The sequence below is a fragment of the Staurois parvus genome, unplaced genomic scaffold (assembly GCF_062004578.1).
Source record: "Staurois parvus isolate SC_StPar_1 unplaced genomic scaffold, SC_StPar_1.0 ptg000581l, whole genome shotgun sequence".
Classification (NCBI taxonomy): Eukaryota; Metazoa; Chordata; class Amphibia; order Anura; family Ranidae; genus Staurois; species Staurois parvus.
The window spans coordinates 318,317-341,035 of record NW_028318377.1 but is presented as its reverse complement, the minus strand read 5'-3'; the positions used below and the strand labels follow the sequence as shown (position 1 = coordinate 341,035).

The 22,719-nt window shown below is 40.2% G+C and overlaps 1 protein-coding gene across 1 annotated transcript in view; it reads left to right on the top strand.

Moving 5' to 3' along the window:
* Positions 1–22,719, top strand: part of NSD2 (nuclear receptor binding SET domain protein 2) — a 106,347-nt gene that overhangs the window by 69,492 nt on the left and 14,136 nt on the right. The window contains exons 8-19 of the mRNA XM_089692263.1: positions 614–714; positions 3,463–3,535; positions 5,219–5,340; positions 5,424–5,525; positions 10,069–10,192; positions 10,869–11,069; positions 13,018–13,197; positions 17,537–17,693; positions 17,886–18,091; positions 18,301–18,404; positions 18,545–18,814; positions 21,419–21,535. Coding sequence (XP_089548389.1) covers positions 614–714; positions 3,463–3,535; positions 5,219–5,340; positions 5,424–5,525; positions 10,069–10,192; positions 10,869–11,069; positions 13,018–13,197; positions 17,537–17,693; positions 17,886–18,091; positions 18,301–18,404; positions 18,545–18,814; positions 21,419–21,535 — 1,757 coding nt within the window. The remainder of the gene's footprint in view (positions 1–613; positions 715–3,462; positions 3,536–5,218; positions 5,341–5,423; positions 5,526–10,068; positions 10,193–10,868; positions 11,070–13,017; positions 13,198–17,536; positions 17,694–17,885; positions 18,092–18,300; positions 18,405–18,544; positions 18,815–21,418; positions 21,536–22,719) is intronic.

Below are 22,719 nucleotides of genomic sequence, written 5' to 3'. Positions count from 1 at the left end.
ACTATCCATTTCATTTGTTTTGTACATGGAGTTAAAACAGTGGTGTTGCACGGTGTCGGGGCGGGGGGGACAAACTGACACAAGCAGAGGTACCCACCTCAAGTGTCATAGCGCAGTCACATTCAGCTGAATTATCGTAATACAAGAAGGAAAATGTGATTCATTGTACGCTGTGCATCATATATTTACAAATGTTATGTTTTCATAAAGTTAATGGTTAATATGAGCCAGCAATAAATAAAAGAATTGACCTTTTACTCTGTGTTGGTAAAGTGCTGTCTTTATGCATGCTATACAAAGGAGTTTTTTGGGGTTTTCTTTGTTTTTTGTTTTTTTTTAATACGGCATCATATAAAGCACAGTAACTAGTAGCAGTAAATCAAACAAAACAAATGTGTCACTTTTCTGATGGCAAGAACCAATGAAAGCAGACATCCAGCCATTTCCTATTGTTAAATAGATGCCAGTTAGACTCATGTCCTCTAATAGTTTACCAATAGTATGTTATGAAAGAGAAGTGTGTGGGATGTATGGTTTAGATGTTAACCCCATATAGGGTGGCAACAATATTCCTGGGTCTTTTCACACACGTTTCACACCCTCCCCCCTAAAGGTAGATTGCATGGAAATACAGGAAACCACACAAAGATGGACAGCAAGCTTACCGACGATGAAGAAGGCCCCAGGAAGAGGCTCAGGACCCACAGTCAGAAGGTAAAGAAATCCATGTTTGCTGTATTACCTGCTATACTAACATTGTAGCCAAGGCTAGCTCTCTAACTCTTCCAGCCACATATTTCATTGTGTTTTTTTCCCTTTTTGGAATAAAATAAATACACAAATATGCAGAGCAAGATCTCTATTATGCCTGTAAATAATTGTAGACAGAAATGGTATTTCTTTGTATGGAAGGCCCACATTTAAACTTTGAAGTGTATAGTAATCTTTGCTTTTGCAAATGCCTCTTGTACCATGTGTTTATCACTCATACTTAGGAGTCACATGCTGCTTTACATTTACTGGTAAGGGACGGAAGAAAAAAACAAATCTGACTAGAAAAGAACACACCTTTACCCTACTGAAATGCTTTATGCATCTAAAGCTGGCTACACACTATACATTAGATTTTGTATTGTACATTTTCCTTTAGATTTGCCAAAGCCATATTATATGAGGTCAAACCTAAATACCTTCAAATTTGTGCTCAAAAGTAAAAATTACAAAAGTGTCAGAGTTTCAACAAAACTGAACTCTTAACAGCCAGTACATAAAATATATTTCGGCTTCTCAGCAGGAGCATTGTATTGAGGTTGGGCGTATACTATAAATATTTGGTCTTTTCCATTTGTGGACCAAAGGAAATGCAATTTTTGCATTGCAGACCAACAAGGAAATTTGAACTAAAATCTGTTTTCTTTGCGCAATACTGAGCTTTGGCAAGTGAGACCCCAACCAAATTTTTTTTTTTTTTTTTTTTCATTTCTCCCCCCCCCCCCCTTAGTGGCAGTATTGAATGAGCAGCTCTTGTTTCTGGCCTTCTATTGCACCAATTTAATATAGAACTGCTAAAATATGGTTAGAGGGGAAGGGGTGGATTTGAAACTCCCCATTCATAATTCTTAGATTGAGCAAATGTACTGCATTCCATTCACTAATTTTGAAAACGGTGAATTGAGATTCAGTTGCATCGTGTAAGAGCTTTCCTAATTTCCATCAAGAATACTTGTATTAAAACTTTTAAACATTTGTTTCTTTCACACACGTTATAAGCTAAACCTCTTAATTTAAAAAAATAAATATATATAATAAATTTTTTTTAAATCAAAATATTGTACCACAGTAATAATGGTCAGGGTCCATGACTAGGAGGCATCAACTTTTACAAATTGTGCTGTCCTTTCCAGCTCTATTATGAGACAAATAGGCTTCATCAAAATGCTAGTTACCTGGCACTCATGCTAATCTCCATCTTATACTTTCATTGTTTACTTTAAACCAAATTTTTGTTCTGCATAACTGTTTCAGGTTTTAATGACTTAGGCCAACCATAGAGGGATTGAAATTCATCCTGTTCAGCAGGGACTAGCTAATTTCGATCTATGTATGGGCACCCTGGTTGTACACAAGTCGATCGATCAATTGACTTGTGTACAAACAGTCTGTTGGGCTTTTTCCGAACGATTAGTGCTGCCGGCTATAGCCAGTAACATTATAGAACACGCTGCTCTGCGTGAGGGATTCCCACTTTAACATCGAATGTATTGGGGGAATCAAGCAATTTTCTTTCCTTCTATCTGTGGTGGAAGGAAAGAAAATGGCATAATGTATGGCCTGCTTTAGTAGTGAAGTCAATGGATCAACATTTCCAGGAGGCCAACATCATTTGCCTTGTTTTCTAATGGCAGGAATGTTGCAGTTTTGTTTGAAAAGGTGTGTAAATCAAAATTATATGTTCACTTGCTGCTTGAGGAGGCCAGAGCAACTGATATGAAATGCTAGATCTACCAGTCGTTCATGTGGCTCTGTAAATGTTTAATGCATTACAAGTCCAAATATTCTCTGATCAATGGAGTAACCTGGGATTTTGTAGTTTCCCATATGCAATTGAACTAGGCCTGCTATATGGTGAGTATTGAACAAAGCAGTTTTACAGACTCCGCGTGTCGCAGCAATGTTCTGAAATAATGAACAGACGCTGAAATAGTTTTAGCTGTAAAATATATGCATCATTTTTGTCTAGTGTCATAAAAAATGTGCAGCAGTCATACTTCATCCCACGTACATTTTCCCAGAATTGCAGCTATTCTACCATGAATAAGGGAATCTCTGCGAATAATCTGCCTGCTACACAAGTGTATTTGAAGTGATCTACCTCCTCGTACAGTCTTTCCGTGTTTAGTGAGGTCAGGATATTAAAGCGGAAAGAAATGCCATCCTAATTTCTGATGAGGTGCCTTCATGGTTACTATTCCAAAGCCTATACAACGCTTAACTGGTTCATTAGAGACAACAACATTGCCGTGATTCAGTTTAATTTTGCACGAGGGCATCTCTCGTTGCTTTTTAGTCCTCCCCTCCTTTTCCCTTTCCCTACATTCATCCATCCAAATTACACTGCAGACGTGCAACGTCATATCACTTCCTGGTTAAGATGGCATGCGTTTCTTTTGGAAGTGTTCGGCTTTGCAAGGCTTCCACTAGATGGCAGTCAAGGATTTGTTTTTTTACAGATCTGTAAGGGGATTTCATCTACATTTTATTATTTTTAATAGCCATCTTTTATTATATACCAGTACGTCGCGCACATATGTAATAATAGCCACACCCTTTTTTTTAATTGTCAGTTGTCAGCATTTTGAGTTTGTGTTTGCATAGACTTAGTGATCAATAACATATTATCGTCCTCTGCTTCATCTTGTGTGTGTTTTTGTTCCCCCCCCCCCCCCCCCCCCCTCCTTTTAGCAAGTGGAAAACAATGAGAAGTCTTCAAAATCATGTAGAGGCAGAGAACGTGCCCCTGTAAAGGTCCAGCCAGGTAATACAAATGTTCATGCTATGCACTGTATTTAGAGGGTGCTAAGCTAAAGGGGGAGTCCATTACTTGTTTATCTGAGTTTTTGGCTGGCTTAATATTTAGAGGTAGGATTCGATCTTGTTAGTGTTTAAAGCGAAAAGAAACTCTATTTAGTGAGGGATTAAAATTCAGCAGGGGGTCGGGGGTGCTCCTTTCCTGGCCTGCCATTTGAAAACTCTACTTTAAACTCGGTCAAAGAGCCTATTTTCATCTTCCTTGGAAACAGGAGTTTGATGCAATTAGAATTTTTTTTTTTAAGTGGTAGTAAAGGCTAATTACAAGCGTTCTTAAAATCCCTGCCTCCCTCCTCCTACGTATGCTGCATGTAAAAAAAAAAAATAATAATAATGCATAAATACTTATTTTAAATCCGCTTCAGGGGGCAGTCACATGGTTCAGCAGCTGTGGCTCTTTTTTGTAAGGGAGCGCTTGCCAACAGCTGTGAATTCCCAGGGCTCTAACATCACCCACTGGCTCCTTATGCCTGTCTACGGTTGGCGTTCCCTCCTCTCCCCCCCAGCAGCCACTCTGACACCGGGGAGCCTGAGCTGCTGGACCACCCGTGGACTTCTTTCATTTTTTTGGAAAGAAAACATCCCATGTTTTATGGTTGCACCAAATGTCACCACATTTTATTTTGGGACTGTTTTTTTTATTGTGCATCAAGATTTTTAATAGTTTTTTTTATTTTTTAAATGACCTGCTACCTTACACATATCTGATGTACGGAGATGCGTGTCTTTTTGTTTGATGTTTACGTACATAACAGAATGAATTCAAGAGTTTGGCTGTTTTACATTGCATTGCACTGCATTTTAAGCAGACCTCGGGTCAAAACTTTCTGGTCTGTTAAATAGATTGGGCATCTTGCGAACTGTCTGGATGGGAAGTAAGTAAATCTCTCCCAACTGTGACCTGACAGCAATAGAAATCTGATTGAAATGAATTTATTTTGTCTGAGGGAACTTTTTAAAAAAAAAAAAAAAAAAAAAAAATTATTGGGGACATGGCAGTAAAACTGCAGAGGTTTTAATACTTCCCTTTTATCTAAAACCAAAAAAATTGGCTGGAGTTACAACTTGTTAGATGTGTGTAATTTAAATCCTCTTGTATGCATGCCAATTTGTTTTAAAAAAGCAGAGCGAAATGTTAAAAACCGTAGAAATCCATTAGTCATCTTCCAATATGAGTAGAACTTTGTAGCTGTAAGGTATTACGCTTTGCAGCAAGATTTTGTCACACTAAAAAGTTCCCAAGGTAACTGTCTGACGTAAAAACGATCTTACACTTCACTGGTGGCCCATGTCTTACATCTGAACGCACTGCAGCCTCTGTTAGTATCTTTAGCATTCATAACTTTTTGGGAGTTTTGGATGCCTGTGGTCCCATCCTCTGGTCTCTGTCTTTGTAGTACACAGCAGTCTGACATAGGGGTTGGGAAAATTCACCACGGGACACAGGCATCCGACATTCCAAATTCTAATAGAGGTTGCAGCTCTTAAAACGGAGAGTATATGCAGGCAACCAGAAAGGTAATACCTCTTCTATATCCGAGAACTGCTTTGGGGGATTTGTTTTTAGGTGATGACTTTGTCGCTTTAATAAATGTCTGAGGCTAGAAACATAACCGTGTTTATTTTGCAGCAGCTAGCAACCTATCCGATGCTTGTAAACCATTGAAGAAGAGAAGTCGCAGTTCAGATTTGGGCTCAGTCACACGAGGTGTCCGTAAGATCCTATCTCCCTTGTCTCTGGCTGATAATGAGGTATAGAATATATACAAGCTGCATTATCATACGGTTTAGGGAGCCAGCTAACTGATTTGTTACTAAACACGCTCTCATTGTAGGTGTCTGACGAGAGGTCTGAATCCCCATCGGAGAGCGCAGATGAGTCGGTCATGTCAAAAAAGTCTGAAAAAGGAAGTTCAAAGAAGGAGCTTGTCTGCCAGGTAATTTTACACTACCCTACAGCAAACATTAGTGTTTGATTACGTATGCCTGAAGTACAAGAATACATTATGCTATCAACCTCTTTATTACCATTGAAATAGAGTAAAATGTATTGACAATCTTCTTGCCTTTTGTCAGGCATTTCATGTAGTAATATTCTCCTATGTCTGGTGCAGTAGTATTGTGTATATTGGGCATTTTGTGTTCAACGTAAAATGCTATCATTGCTTGTAACTTCTTTGTAACTTGTACTTCTTGGTAAATTATAAAGATTCTGCACCTCCTGTCCTGCGGTCTAAGCACAATTGTAGTGGTACTTCAAACAGCTAAAATAGGATATCTTGTACAGTATAAGATACAGGCAAATTACTGATAGATCCTGGATTATAGGCGTGTAACGTCAGGTGTTTGGATGAACATCTTCTTTCACAGAGAAATCACTCTTGGCTTAACTAGGTTTTTTTTTTTCCTTCAAATTCTTTACTCCCTTCAATGCCACAAATTGAAGCAGTGCTTCCAGATCACAGCAACCTTGGAAGCCATACCTGGAGCCCACAATGTCGGAATGGCCTGTAATGTTTTATGTTGCACTTGCAATGCATGTAGTCAGCTGCATGGTGCTATACAAGTACATAGCCGTGGTAAATCCCTATTGAACCCACTCCCTGAAGAACGCATCAGGGCTATGCCCAACAGAAGGACAAAGCCTGAAGTTTACATACAGCCCAGTGTTGTGGACAGTAAGGCAGTCACCCTGTATACTTCTGACCATGTCGATATTTCAATTGCTTCCTCCTGCTCTATCGCCACAAGGATTCGCTACAGGATGGTTGCTGCATTCCGGCTTGCTGTGTTCTCCTTCTGGACCCACACTTGATTCACCTTTATTGCATACCCTACAGAAGCATACCCTCACACGTAATTATGGCAAGGACCAGGTCAAAGGGAGCCATTGCAAAACCGCAGGCAAACATTTTGTTCAGCCAAAGACCCACACATCACTCAATCTCAGCAATGATGCATCCCTTGCATCAGAGCAAGAACAGGCTCTATCACAGATTTCTGCATACAATTCTAACCCTATTTCAGCTACGCAACAAGCAGCCCATTTGACAAAAACAGACATTTCAGCATCTGTCACAGTTCCTCTGACAAATTAAAGCCTTAATACGGCCATCTTTGCCCAGGGTTTAAAAACACTGTCTATTCTCCTCCCATTTCTCCCCCGTCGGATCTTAATATGACTGCCCTAGACTAGGCAAACACAGGTTGGATGTGGAGGACATAGAGGCAGCATTGATTAAGCTGCACAAGATTTTTCTTCCCCAGATTGCTACTAAATTGAATAGAGCGCTTTACACAACATGCTTGCTAACATGGAAAGCTCACTGCTGAACTCTACAGAAGCTATGGCATTGTACAGCTTGCTTCTGACTCTCCATGTTCCTTTGTTCATGAACAAGGAGTGTTTTTAAAAGATATTACAGATCTCTTTTTGTAATGTCATCTAAAAAAATTTGGATTACTCCAGACAGGATTTTCACTCTCCTCAAAATCTTTGCCTAACTATTTCAGGTACTTATAGAGCGCCGTCAATTTACGCAGCGCTTTTACATAGATATTGTACATTCACATCGGTCCCTAACCCTCAAGGGGTGTACAAACTAAGGTCTCTAACTCACATTCATACACAGACTAGGGCCAATTTATACAGGATCCAATCAACCTACCAGCATGTCTTTGGAGTGTGGGAGAAAACCGGAGTACCTGGAGGAAACCCACGCAGTCACATGGAGAACGTGCAAACTCCAGGCAGGTGGTGCCGTGGTTGGGATTCGAACCAGCGACCCTAGTACTGCCAGGTGGAAGTGCTAACCATTAGCCACTGTACTATTCAGTTCATTTTCTCCCAAGCAGCTTTCAGTCCTTTACCCATTTGAGGATGACTGATAATAAATGACTTGGTTAATGAGTAGGCTGCCTCTGCTGTGGATTTACCAATTTTCCTCCACCTTAAAGCCTGTTCACACCACAAAAACGCACTCCGGAAGCATTCCAGATACTCTTTTGCTTACAGTTTACACCACACTCCATTCCAGTGGAGTTTTGATGCAGTTTTGCTATGTTCCAGCACAGATCAGTGTTGAAAAATGCAGCATGTTCTATGTTTTTCTGCACCGAAACCTGACTGGAACTGACTGCACTGGTGTGAACTAGTGCCACTGGAAAACACCATGCATTTTTGATGCAGAAAAAAAAACACTGGACTGGATCTGGTGTGAACTAGCTCTTTAAAAAATACGTAAACCCTCACCTTGTAAAACAACCTACTCAGTTTAAAATAGAAATAAATGGAAGGCAAAACATTTGTGTACAGCTATCAAAAAGCATTATAAATACCTTTTCCCCCCCCCACTTTTTGAATATGTGATCACATTCCCTCTGTTCTCAGCTGGGGAGGAGAAACAGAAACACAATGAACTTCCCAATGAATGGCTGTGCAGCCCCCCTGCGAGCAGACGTCTGATCATTGGAGGAGAGTACTTAAGTTCCCAGCACAGCTAGAGAACATGAGAACTTTATGACTCAAGTGCTTAACTGCAGAACCAACATTTAAAAAGCCGTCTCCAATGTAATGGCAATGACCAAAGACAGGCATGTTTAAAGTCCAGCCTGTGTGACCAGCATGGATTTTGGGTTTAGATGTGCTTTATAGGTTCAACCAGGAGGAGGGTTAAGTAAGGAAGATGTACGGGGTGTTCCCTTCTCTCAGATTCACTCCAGAAATTGCCAGCACTTATAACCAAGGTGCTAAAGCAGTGCGCTGAAAAGCTGCAACAGGAAATGGTGGAATTATTACCCTATGTAATATGAGAATAAAAAAACTGGCTGAACAGAACTTAGTGTTACTAAAGTAAAAAAAAAAAAAAAAAATGTTTTTTTATTAAAATAACAAACATGTTATACTCACCTGCTCTGTGCAGTGATTTTGCACAGAGCAGCCCCAATCCTCCTTTTCTCGGCTCCCCTGCTGGCGATTTTGGCTCCTCCTGTTCTTTGTGTCCCCCCGTAGCAAGGCTCTTGCTATGGAGGCACATACCGTCTGTGTGCTCCTGAGCTGTGTGTCTATGGAGCTGCACTCCATAGACTTACACAGCAGGACTTAGCACTGCCCCTCTCCCCCCACTTCCTCCTCACTACATTTGATTGACAGCAGCAGGAGCCAATAGCTCCTGCTACTGCTTGAGTGCTGTGTAAAAAGGAAGCAAGGAGAGAATAGATGCAGCCATGCACAGTGCAGAGAAATAGAAATCGTTTTACCCCCTTGACACCAACGTAACACAAATATGCGGCCTCACAAAACTGGGCTTTTTTCCATGGGGCCGCATATTTGCGTACCTGTCTTTCTGCTGGGAGCGCGCCTCACAGCATGCTCCCAGCACAAAGACCGCGGTGTCACTGAGAGAACCGGGTCCCGTTCTAACGATTGGGTCCCGGGGCTCCTGATTCTGGGTCACATGATTCCTGTGATAGCCTCTGATTGGCTATCACAGTGATCAGTCACTGCACAGCCCGGCCCCCTTGTTTTGTTTTTTTTTTCCTCTGAATGGAGGAGAGAGATGCATTGTGTCTCTAACTCCTGGCATAGATTGGAAAAAATAAATGTTTGTTAAAAAGGTAAAGAAATATTAAAAAATAAAGAAAAAATACCTAGATCAAGCTTTGATCTAGTTAAGTGTTTGGGTCAAGGTCAAAAGGTCAGGGCCAAAGGTCGGGATTTAAAAAAAAAAAAAAAAAAAAACAATTTGGTATTGGTGTCAATTAGTGCCATTCTGTTTTAGGTCAAAACAAAATGTGCATGATTTTCTGGGCAGGGCTATACGGGTACAAACAAATAACACACATATATGGTATCACGATCGTCAAGAGCTGGAGAATTTATTTTGGGTTGTTGTTTGGTGGTAGGTTATAATAGTAACAAACACACAGCTAAATAAAAAAAAATGATTTTTTTTCCCTTTTTTTTGGGCCAGTTTTCCTTTTGATTAAAAAAAAAACAGGCTATCAATTACCATTTACCATCAAATGAAAGCCCAATTTGTCCTGAAAACGTGATATAATTCACCTGGATGTACAAAGTAGTTGTGATGATATGTACGGTTTTACTAACACATGTCAACGTTGCAAAATTGTGCTTAGGCATTTAGATTTGTTTTACACTTAGGCATGAAGGGGTTAAGGTAAAAATAAAAAATTTAGCTTTAGTATCACTTTAAAAACTCTTCAGTTAAATTCAATGCAAATTATAACCTTGATGTACATGAAGTGATTTTCTGATAGACTAATGCAGAACCAATGAAGGCACACCCATCTTGATCACTCTTCCTGCAGTGTGTATGCACTATACTAGTGGTTGCTACTTTGTGGTGTTGCTTGCAGCGAGCTTAGCATGAGAATTGACAGATGTGAGGATGTCACAACTGTAAAAGTGATATCCTGCAGTAATACTGATCCTTCCTAATCTACTGTTGTGTTTTCTAGGTGTGTGAGAAAACGGGGGACCTCCTGCTGTGTGAAGGCCTCTGCTTCTCTGCTTTCCATTTATCATGTGTGGGGCTCTCTGAAAGGCCAAGCGGCCAATTTCTATGTGGAGAGTGTACATCAGGTGAGTGGGCCTCTGTTTTACTTCTCCAATAAAGGGAATATATTGAAAATCAAAATATCTATGAGAAAGCTAAGATGAACACTTCTGGTGCCTTGACTATATACTAGTTTTAGGATAGAAAGATCTCTCATGTTGAAGCAGAATGGAATCAACTTTCCTACCCATAGTTTTTATTTCCGACACTAAAATTTATTTTCTAGTTTAGGAAACCAAGTCTATTTTCTTTCCATTGCAGTGTTTTCTGTGATGTATACATTGTTTTTATAGGATGGTATGTGGTACTCAGAAATGTATGCTTTCTTGGTGTCCTTCCTCCTAAGGACAGGACTGATGAGCAAATACTTTTCTCTGATGAGCAATCAAGAAAGGTATTTTTATGGTGAAGATTCTCCTTCCTGTATAATGACCAGAACAAGAAGTAGGCGATACAAAACCATCCCTGATATGTTGAATCTGAATTAGACAACTGTACATGCTGGCAGGTCAGTTGTTTTCCGAGATTCAGGAGTCCACCTAACATACATGTAGAATACAGATAGTTGTGCTACTCATGTAATGATATTTTGGGTTTGAGTGAGCATTACCCTGTACTTGTATGTTGTTGTTTTTTTTTTGTTTTTTTGTTTTTTTCGTCCTACTTGCGTTCTTTCTCACAGCATTTCTTTCCCTGTGAAAGGTATTCACACATGCTTTGTATGCAAGCAAAAGGATGCAGACGTCAAACGGTGCACTGCGTTAAACTGTGGCAAGTTCTACCATGAGCCTTGTCTTAGAAAGTACCCTCTGGCTGTGTTTGACAGCAAAGGCTTCCGCTGCTCTCTTCACCACTGTGCAAGCTGCCTTGTGTCGAAGTCCAGCAGTGCCAGAGTAATAAAAAGTGAGCTACACTTCTTTCACTAAGGATGTCTATACAAAATTGGTGTTTACTAACCTGGAAAAGCTTATCTCTAGCCAAATGTTTTTGTTTATATTTCTAATATTCAGTTATATTGCAAGCTGTGTTTTATTACCTGTGAATTCAAGCGATTTGTATTTTAGATCACTTCCCCCTCTTTCCTTGACAGTCCATGCCAGGCAGCAGGCTAGTGTCTGTGGCCATTGTGTTCAGTGTCCCTGTGAGTGGGAATGACAGTTCCAGCTAGTGGGCAGTGCTGGAATGGTCTGGTGTCTGCACAGGCGATCGGAAGTGACTTATGCAGATAGCGGAGGAATGCCAGAACAGACAGAAATCCCATGAAGTGCTTTGACTGAGGCAGTTGCATACTATAGAACAGGGTTTCTCAACCTTTTTCCAGTCAAGGCACTCTTTAAAATTGTGGACGATCTTGAGGCACCCCATTCTAATAGTTAAAAACTAAACTAATAGTTTTACATATTGCAGGAGCATCCACACACGAAGGACAATCAACATTTAAAGGTGATTTATTCTTTCAAAGCAAATACACCTTTGCACTGCTTTTTCACATAGAGCTAAGCAGGTCTAGACAATTTTTATTCCTTTATTCGCTTCCACTTCCCGTTCGACCTATGTACATAATCGTCCGGACAGGAGATGAGCAGGAGCAGGTTGCCGTTCATAAACGGCATACGCATTGACAGGCTGTGCGCGCTCCCTGGGAGCAGACGGCATCACGATCCTGTGTCCGGAGAAACACAGCGGAACACCGATCGCTGTATGGGACCTCTGTGTGAGGTCCCAATTCATGTGATCCCTGATTGGCCAATCAGTGATCACATGAATAGTAGTAAGCAATATGTCACTTCTGACATCATTGCTTACTACGTGTGAAATCTGTGAATGATCACAAAGGTCACATGGTACAAGGCTATTCACAACAGCCTTGTACCATGTGACAAACTGACCAATCACAGCTCTCACAGTATTTCTCAATGGCTGCAAGAATGCAGCCAGAGAGAAGGAGAAATTATTGCTTTTACAGCCCTTATGGGTGTAAAAGCAATCAGTGTGTAAAAACAAAAATCATCTTCACCCCCCCACAAGTAGTACAGTGTCATTATGGTGACACTGTACTGCTAGGGTGACAGTGTGTTAAAAAAAACCCCATAAATAATAATCTAAAAATGTAAAAAAATTTGAAAAATCATAGTTTTTAAACTAATTTTTTTTTTTTTTACTAAAAAGATAACTGAATACATTTTGGCCAAGAATTATGAAGAAAGATTATTTATTTGCAACATTTTATAAGAAAATCACTTTCTTTCAAAATGTTTGGACTTTTTCATTTATATAGCAAAAACATTAAAAATCCCAGTGGTGAATAAATACCACCAAATAAAGTTTTTTATCTGTCTCAAAAAATGCTAAAAAAAGTCATATGGGTACAGTGTTGCATGACCGCGCAATTGTCATTCAAAGTGTACTAGCACTGAAAGCTGAAAATTGGCCTGGACAGGAAGGGGGTAAAAGTGTCCGGACTTGAAGTGGTTAATAAATGAAATCATTTCAAAATAGCAGTTTGTATTTACTTGGGTAATCTTTGTGTAATATTAAAATGCAAAAAAAATCAGGAAAAAGACAAATACTTTTTCACAGCACTGTACAAAAATTTTTACACTAAAATTAAATCTGCAATAATGCAACTGATTAAAACTCTTAGCTTTCAAGAAACTTCCCCTGTGATATTTGCCAGCACTGACTGAATAGATGCAGCACTTTAGTAATAGCCTGTTCGAACGCATTTGTTAAATGGAGAACCAAGGCCAGAATTTTTAAAGGCTCGTGTCTGCCTGCATGGTGTCTGTGTTTTCAGTTTTGTGCTTTTGGCTTTGATGATTAATTCTAAGCAGTGGTTCATGTCTAACAGGTAAATTGATACGTTGTGTCCGCTGCCCAGTTGCTTACCATGGTGGGGAGTCCTGTATCGCAGCAGGATGCACAGTTCTGACACCTTCCAGCATCATCTGTACTGCGCACTTTTCTGCCAAGAAGGGCAACAGCCATCATGCTCATGTCAATGTGAGCTGGTGTTTTGTATGCTCCAAAGGTGAGTGTTCCTTTTTCTAGTCATACGTTTGATTTTATGTTGTGTTATAATTTTGTGCTGGAGAATTCTCCGTGGATGTTATAAGTTAACACATTAGGGCCAATTTAGACAGGATCCAATTAACCTACCAGCATGTCTTTGGAGTGAGGAAACCGGAGTACCCGGAGGAAACCTCCGCAGGCACATGGAGAACATGCAAACTCCAGCCAGGTGGTGCCGTGGTTGGGATTCGAACCGACGACCCTAGTACTAAAGGCGGAAGTGCTAACCATTTAGCCACTGTGCTGCCCACCAACTGATAACCCGAGTTCTTGATTTGTGCTAATTTGAAGATGAAATGAAAAGCAACAGTGTGCAAAATGTGTATATTCATAATAAAAATCAGTGAAAATGGTGATTAAAAATATAATTAGTAATGATCAAATTAAAATAGCAGTTCAATTATCTAATCAAAAATAATGGTTGCAAATTCAAGCCAGCAAATATTAATGAAATAGGACCAACTGTCTTTACAAATAAAAAAAAAATGCATTGCATGAAACTCAGTAACTCTGCAGAATAGAACAAAAGATATGTAAATTGACCACTTGATCTCTCCATGCAACCAGATATTCAGAGTTTCCACTGCACATGAACTAATATAGAATACCATACACAGGACTATCCAATAAGCTTAGAATCTGATGTCAAGAACAAATTTCCACAAAGTTGTCTATCACCAAACATTCCCACCACCCCCCCAGAATTGAAATGAAGATATTTTATACTGATGTTAAAATGATTTCATATCAACTCTGGTGCAAACCATAACACCCATCAGACTAAACGATTTAGCTGGAGATATAAGGCACATATTGCCTGCAGAACAATGGAAGTTATACTTTACCAACATAGGTTCTGTGGTATCAGTGATGTCCGCTTTAGGTCAGCTCACTTCTATGTGTATGTGTCTGTTGTCCCCCCTGATTTAAAAACCAAATTACTTAATTAGGCAGGTATATTCACTTCATATAATAATGCAATTAACATTTTTGATTATAATAATCCTGTCAACTAATAACACCATATACCAGGGAAATTTTAATACTCTTTTCCAGCTGTTTAAGTCCAAGACGTAGCCTCCTCAGTTAAAGGATAAGTTCACCTTTTTAGTAAAAAAATAATAAATGCACATTTTTTTGCAGGTAAAATTTATTTTTGTCTGCAAGAGGCTCTACAGTATTCCACCAGCGATCAGCAGATTGCTGATGCCTTGCAGGTCTCCTGCAGATGTGTCAGAATATCTGCTTGTTGTATGGGATGCACAAGCAAGCAGATATACTGACAGGAAGAATCAATGAATTGAGGACTACAGGTTGGCAGTCGATAAGTCTGCTGGGACTTGTAGTCTTATTCATAGATTGCTGTAAATGAGTGATGATTGTTCACCCTAGTGTCAGAATGCCCGCCGGAGTCCTGCTGTAAGTCGCTGATCACCGCCATTACTAGTATAAAAAAAAAATCCAGTATCTATACAGTCATTTGTAAATGCTATAAGTTTCACGTAAACCAATTAATTTACATGTATTGAGATATATATATATTTTTTAGCAGATGTAGCAGAATACATTTTGGCCTAAATTTATGATGAAATTTGATTTTTTTTTTTTTTTTTTCTTTTTTTTTTTACTGGGTAAATAGCAAAAAGTCAAATGGTACCAAAAGAAATTTGTGGGAAAAAAAGGATATAAATTTCATTTGAGTGCAGCCTTGCATGACTGTGCAATTGTCAGTTAAAGTAAAGCAGCGCCATAATGCAAAAAATGGCCTGGTCAGGAAGGGGGGTAAATCCTCAAGAGGGCAAGTGGTTAAAGTGGTCGTAAACCCAGATAATGAAAAGTAAACTGAATACTTTGGCTAACTCGGCAAAGGAGCACAACTGGCAGGAAAACGAGAAGCCTGTCATCTGTAGTCCTCCCCGCTTTGACAAAGGGAAAAAACCTGACACATGCAAAAAAAAAAAAAAAAAAAAAAAAAAAATTGTGGCCACGCCCCCTCCTTTGATTGATAGATATGCAAAGGACACTCAAGCAGGAGCATGAGTGAAGGGAGCGCGTCTCCTGCATAGTGTGCTGTTGATTTTCAACTGGTTATAAACCTCATATGCATAATTTTTCAAACACATGCACCATTTGATAGTTTAATAAAAATTCTAAAAGCTTTATTTTTACCTCTGTGTTGTCATCTCTAAGCCTGTCACGGGTAACTAAAAATCTGCAGTCTGTGGGCAGCAGTCGTGACCTCACCGGCCCCACCTCCCATCTGTACACACCACCTCCCAGTGGAGAGTGACATGTGCGCACACTTTTTCCCACCGTGTGTGCTGCTGAGCTGGCGCGCGTGTGTTCAGTGTGTACAGCGTGTGTACAGCTAGGAGGAGGGGCCAGTGATGTCACGACTCTGCCTTCCGAGCTCCACTAGCTTCAAGATTGCTTGCAATCCACTTTTCCCTGAAAAAGTAACAGTGCCTCTTAAATACAGGTGTACCTCGGTTTACGAATTTAATGCGTTCTGCGGGACTTTTTGTATTGCAAAAAATTCATAAACCAAAACTTGGTTTCCCATACGAATGCATTGAAAACAAATGAATCCATTTCGGAGGTCATAAAAAAGTAAATAAAAAAAAAAAAAAAGTCTTATCTGTTCAAAACACTTTATAAAGTGCAATTTAAAGGCATAAATACTGTACAGGGACATGATAAAAAAATTTGTAAATGCATTGAAAGCCAATTAATCAGTATGTATTGTAAAACAAATTCGTAAACAGAGACATTATTTTCAATGGTTTTTCATTTGTAAACCAAAAATTACGTTAACCTAGGCATTGGTAAACCGATGGAACGCCTGTACTTTAAATCACAGACCTAGAACAAGTATGCAGCAAGTGAGCCCAACATTTCTGATCTCCATGATGGAGTGTGAAGTCATTTAAATCTGCATGACTGGCAGTTTCAGAATTGTGGTTGGAGATATATACACATGCTTGGTATTGACATGTAATACAGGTTTTTGTTTTTATAGTCTTAAAATCAGACTAAAATATTTTAGAACAGGATTGTTTAATATTTTTATCTCAGGAAACATTGCATCTTTACACTCTAATTAGAAGGTAATTGTATATACTACTTAATAGAGTTAGGGACATTGTTTTCTAATACACCCATAATATTGCTTTAACTGCTTCCAGTCCGGACACTTTTACCCCCTTCCTGTCGAGGGCAATTTACAGCTTTCAGCGCTATCACACTTTGACAATTGCGCGGTCATGCAACACTGTACCCATATGAATTTTTTACCATTTTTTTGAGACAGATAAAGCTTTATTTTGGTGGTATTTATTCACCGCTGGGATTTTTATTTTTTTTTTTGCTATATAAATGAAAGTCCAAAAATTTTGAAGTGTTTTTCTTATACAATTTTGCAAATATTTCATCATAAATCTTGGCCAAAATTTATTCCGTTATCTTTTTAGTAAAAAAAAATAAATACGCCAAATTAGTTATAACCAAAAATTATAATTTTTAAACTTTTTTTTTACATTTTTATTTTATTTTTTTATATTTATTTTTTTTTTTTTTACATACAGTCACCCTAGCAGTACAGTGTCACCATGGTGACACTATTAGTTGTGGGGGGTGATGTTTTTTTTTTTTTTTTTTTTTTTTTTACAGTGATTGCTTTTACACCCATATAGGATGTAAAAGCAATCATTTCTTTCTCTCTGTCTGCATTCTTGCAGCCATTGAGAAATACTGTGTGAGCTGTGATTGGTCAGAGCTTGTCACATGGTACAAGGCTGTTGTGAATAGCATTGTACCATGTGCCCTCTGTGATCATTCACAGATTTCACACGTAGTAAGCAATGATGTCACAAGTGACATCTTGCTTACTACTTTGCATGTGATCATGGTTTGGCCAATCAGTGATCACATGATCGGGACCTCGTATAGAGGTCCCGTCCGACGATCGGTGTTTCACTGTGTCCGGAGGACACAGTGGGCACCGGACCGCTGTGCTGCGCGCTCCCAGGGAGCGCGCACAACTAGAAATAGCAGGTGCCATTTATGAACGGCAACCCGCCCCTGGAGTGCCACCGCCCTGCCGTTTAAAAACAGCAGGCAGATGGCAAGTGGTTAACATTGTCCAGTCCTGCATTAACACAGGTTAGTAGTTGTCCATTCAATATGCAGTTCCAATCAGTCATCCAGTGATTATAAGCACAATAATTCATGTTTTTGGCTTTTTGTTTCATCAAAGTGTGATTTGTGAGTCTTCCTTAATTATTTTGTTGCATGTGCAGGTGGAAGTCTCTTGTGCTGTGAGTCTTGTCCCTCTGCTTTCCACCCGGAATGCTTGAATATTGAGATGCCAGATGGAACCTGGTTTTGCAATGACTGCAGAACAGGGAAAAAACCACAATATCAGGACATCATTTGGGTGAAACTGGGCAACTACAGGTATGCTTACCATCACTATTCAACTAACTAATTATAGTACATGATCGCTCTCGCCTCCTTGATCCAAAAATCTTTCAGACCTGTCAATTTTGTGTTGGAGGTAGTGCTTATTTCATGAGGGCTTTTGATTGCTACTGCTAGTAAACCGTTGCCTTTCTTAAGTGCATTTAAATTGCTTTGTTTGTAAAACAGATGGTGGCCTGCAGAAGTGTGTCACCCCAAAAACATTCCTCCGAATATTCAGAACATGAAGCACGAGATTGGAGAGTTCCCAGTTTTCTTCTTTGGTTCCAAAGACTATTACTGGACCCACCACGCTCGAGTTTTCCCTTACATGGAGGGCGATCGTGGGAGTAAACATCACGGTGTAAAAAGCATTGGCAAGGTCTTTAAAAATGGTATGTTAATGTAACTATGTTAAGTATTGGGGTAGATTTACACAGTCTTTTATGGCGCTTGGTACTGTGTTTAGGACCCAAAATGTTTCTGAATAGGACAATGCGATGGTAATACCTTTTGACATCATTGAAAATGTTTTATAGAAACCAATTTTGGGTCCCAATCAGACTTATATTCCATCTTTTTATTGTTTCTTACTACTTAACAGCTTTGCAAGAAGCAGAAGATCGTTACTGTGAGATAGTGTCACAGCGGAAAGAAAAAGAAACTCAGGAAAATGAAAAAAAGCCACCACCGTATAAGCACATAAAGGTATAAGTGGACCGTTTTCTCTAGGGATTGTATATCTCTTGACGTTCTTTCTGCCTATAAACACTGAATAGATCATAGTGTGCCTAAACCTTAAAAGAAATTACATTGGCCCCTTTATTTGTATTCCATCTCTTTTTCAGGTGAATAAGCCGTATGGCAAAGTCCAAGTTTACACTGCTGATATCTCTGAAATTCCTAAGTGCAATTGTAAGCCGTCAAGTGATAAACCCTGTGGATTTGACTCTGAATGTCTAAACCGTATGCTGATGTATGAGTGCCACCCTCAAGTGTGTCCTGCTGGGGCACGGTGTCAGAATCAGTGCTTTACTAAGCGTCAGTATCCCGAGACCAAGATCATCAAGACTGAGGGCAAAGGATGGGGGCTGATAGCCACACGAAAAATAAAGAAGGTGAGCAGCAAATATAATATATAGTAATGCAAAGCTATTGAGGGATATTTTTTCTTATCAACTTTCTCTTTACGTAACCTTTATAACACAATGTCCGTATCCTTACCATGTAGTGAACAACTTTGCATTTGACCAGGGGTCTCCAAACTATGGCCCTCCAGGTGTTGAGAAACTGCAAGTCCCATGAGGCCTTGCAAGACAATTGATAGCCACAGGCAAGACTCGCAGAGGCATAATGTTACTTGTAGTACTTCCAACAGCTGGAGGGCCATAGTTTGGAGACCCCTGCATTAGACCTATCGTATTTAAAGAGGACCTAAACTGTGAAAACCGAGGACAAAGGACTAGTCAACAGTATTACCTATAAACTCCATGTGGGTAGTGTTCCCTATTACTGACCATGCCTTGGTCCACACTGGCTCTGCGTGTAGGCAGCCATCTTGGTAGAGAAGCAGTGCTTTGCTTTGTGTCAGAGTTGCTTTCTTGATGATGGGTGATCTGGTGACTGATGGAGGAATAATCAAGCAGTAGAGTTGCAAAAAACACAGATCCACAGGATGATTGAAGCAAAATCAGGGAGATCCATTCCCTGCAACTCCTCAGATACACCTTTCTCTCCAGCAAAGAGAGCAGTGAGCTCCCAATTCTTATTGCTATCTACATACCAGGAGTGGAAAATTTGCATGTGGACTTCTGGGTTGCCAACATCTGGTCTCAGGGGAGTGGTCCCTTCAACCTGTGATCTTTCTGATGCTTTGTCAGAAATGGGGAGCGCCAGATGTGGATATCATGGCCTCCAAAAGTTGTAAAGGTTTGTGGTCAGGTCCAGGGATCCACTGGCTCTTGCGATGGATGGCCCTGGTGATACCTTGGTCCCCATTCATCCTGGTATATGCATTCCCTCCAGTGAGAATTGTTCCTAGACTGCTCTGCAAGATAGAGGATGACTGGATTTCATTATCCTCATTGCTCCAATTTGGCCCAGGAGAACTTGGTACACAGATGTCTGGCGTACGAGACTTGGCCTCTTCGAAATAGAATAGACCTCCTGTCACAGAGCCCCTTGTTCTACTCTCCTCCGTCTTGGCATTAACTGCATGGCTGATGAAACCTTGGTCCTGAAGGATAGGGTCAATACTAACTCTCCTTCACACCTTTCTGAAGGCGAGAAAATGTACCTCCTAGTAAAATCTACCATTGTACCTGGAGCGACCTACTTTGGATGGTGCCACTGGCAATATTCTAGTTCCCACATCCTGGCCTTCCTCCAGTCTGCCCTGGACCAGCATCTCTCTTTTAGTGCTCTGAAAGGACAGGTTTCTGCATCATCTGTTCTATTCCAGAAACCACCTTGCCTATGCAAAGGATTGCTCATGTTAATACCTGACTCTGACCTCTGTCTCCATTGAATCTGAAATTGGTATATTCGGTTCTTCAAAATCCTCCCTTTTTTTACTGATTAGGGATATCGCATTGCTGGATTTTACGGCTAAGGTGGACTTTTTGGTGGGCCATTATTTCTATCTGGTGTGTCTGATTTGGCGGCTTTCTTGAAAGGAGCTTTTCTTATCTTACATAGGGACAAAGATGGTTCTGAGACCCAGACCCTCCTTCCTCCCTTAGGTAGTCTCTTCCTTCAGCTCAGTGAGGGTATTGTATTCCCTTTCCTATATCCTTCTCTGAAACATTCAAAAAAAATAGAGCGGGTGCCACTACCTAAAGTGTAGCTATTTATTAATAAAAAGATTACCATAAAATATATATGCACTCTTTGCAGTATACATCAGCTTCTATAATGTACACCCTCCATCCATTTAGCAGAGTCCAACAAGCAAGTGGCCAGTAACTGCAGAGGTCGCCAGGAAAGTGACTGGTGTATGCAGAGCTATGCCAGGAAGCTGCTGGATGCAGGGGTGGACTGACAACTCATGGGGCCCCCCGGGGAATAGGGGATCCTGGGGCCCCTGTGTCCTTGCCCACACTCAAACCACACCCAAAAATTCCTATGAAAGGTACCAGTGGCATCTCATGGAGCCCCCTTCTAACCCAGGGCCCTCGGGCAGTGCCCGCATTCCCAAATGGTCAGTCCGCCCCTGGCTGAATGACAGGCGGCAATGGAGTGAACTACGTTGGACCGCAAACAATGCAATAATGCAGTTGGAAGTTGTGGGCTCGGTGGGTGGCGTCACATACAGATGCTGTGTGGGTGTGGTTTGTATGCACACGCCCCTTTGTCAAGCTGGATACTGAGATGAAGGCAAAGGGCCATATATAAAGAGGTTGGGGTTAGGACAGCGGGTCTCATCAGGATGGGAACATAATTAAGCAATATAAATAAAAACGTGGTGAACCAGCCCATGGATCGGTGACAATATAAAATGATATATAAGATATAATGTACATGTAGTTAAACAACCACTGTGTATAGAAATACAGAGAGGATATGGCACTTAACCAGCCATAATCTGGCAGACCACAAAATAGTCCTTGTGTGCAAAGTTAGCTTGTGTGAGTAATTTTTCCTAGCTGTTCCCATTCTGAAATATTCAACCAGTTAATTTAATCTGTGGAAAGGATGTTTATTTGGAATATTTTTTCTTTCAGGGAGAGTTTGTGAATGAGTACGTTGGAGAGCTAATAGATGAAGAGGAATGTATGGCAAGGATTCGCCATGCACAGGAGAATGACATTATGCACTTTTATATGCTGACCATTGATAAGGTACCAGTAGGGTCATACGGTATTACTTCAGCTCTGCTCAGTTCACTCAGCCTGCCTTCCTTTTGTGCTGGCAGCTGCTAGAGAAATATGAGCTACATTACTTCTGTACCGTATTTGGGAGTGTCGTATGCAGTGCTGTATGACACTACAGTTAATGGTGCAACAAAATTCAAGTGTAATCCTATTAAAGAGAAATTGAACTCTGGAAGCTGAGCCCAGGAAAAGGCAGGCAGATGGCCAGACTGGTTATCAATAATGCCTTTGTTCTCCGTGAAACTCTCTTGATTGTAAACTCCCATGAGCAGAGACCACTAATACTCTTCTCTTGAATTTTATTAGAACTGAAATCTCTCCCTTTATTTTGTAAAGCGCTGCAGACAGTTGGCACCATACACATTCTGTATAATATTAACTGGCTTACCATGTCCTGATCTGCACTTTGCTTCTGTATGGAGGCAGCCATCTTAGTAGAGGAAGGACTTCTTCAGAAAGGAGATCACTGAGCTGCACAGCAGTGAAATCTCCAAATCTTCTGACACTACACAGGAGTGTGCAGGCACACTCACATAGCAGGAAGTGATTTTAGGAAAAATTCCAAATGAGTAGTAGATCATTATTTTTTCCCTCACGGAGTTCTCTATCAACAAATCCTTACCTTTTTTTAGTTCAGTCCTCTTTAACCACCTAAGTACCACTGTACGTATATAGAGGGTCTCATATTGAGGTGGTTATACCCAGATTATGGTTGAGGCTACAACCCTGATCCCGGTATTTATTTTTCAGCTTCCGATTCCCTATCTAGTAACCGTGATCCGAGTGGCTATATAGCCTCTTGGATCAGGCAGCGGAAGGAGTTCCCCTCCCACCACCGACCTGTACCGAGCACTCATGTCCCATCAGGAAACTGATAAGGATGTGACTGGCAGAAAGTCCCCCCCTCCCCCCCCCCCCCCCAAAAAAAAATTGCTCAAATACCATGTGACATAAATTGCGAAACCCATATATATATATATATATATATATATATATATATATATATATATATATATATATATATATATATATATATATATATATATATATATATATGTGTGTGTGTGTGTGTGTGTATATTTGGGTTCGAAGTACATTTCTAGCAAAAAATGAAGATTTTTACATGTATGAGAGTAGTTAATCTTTCTGGT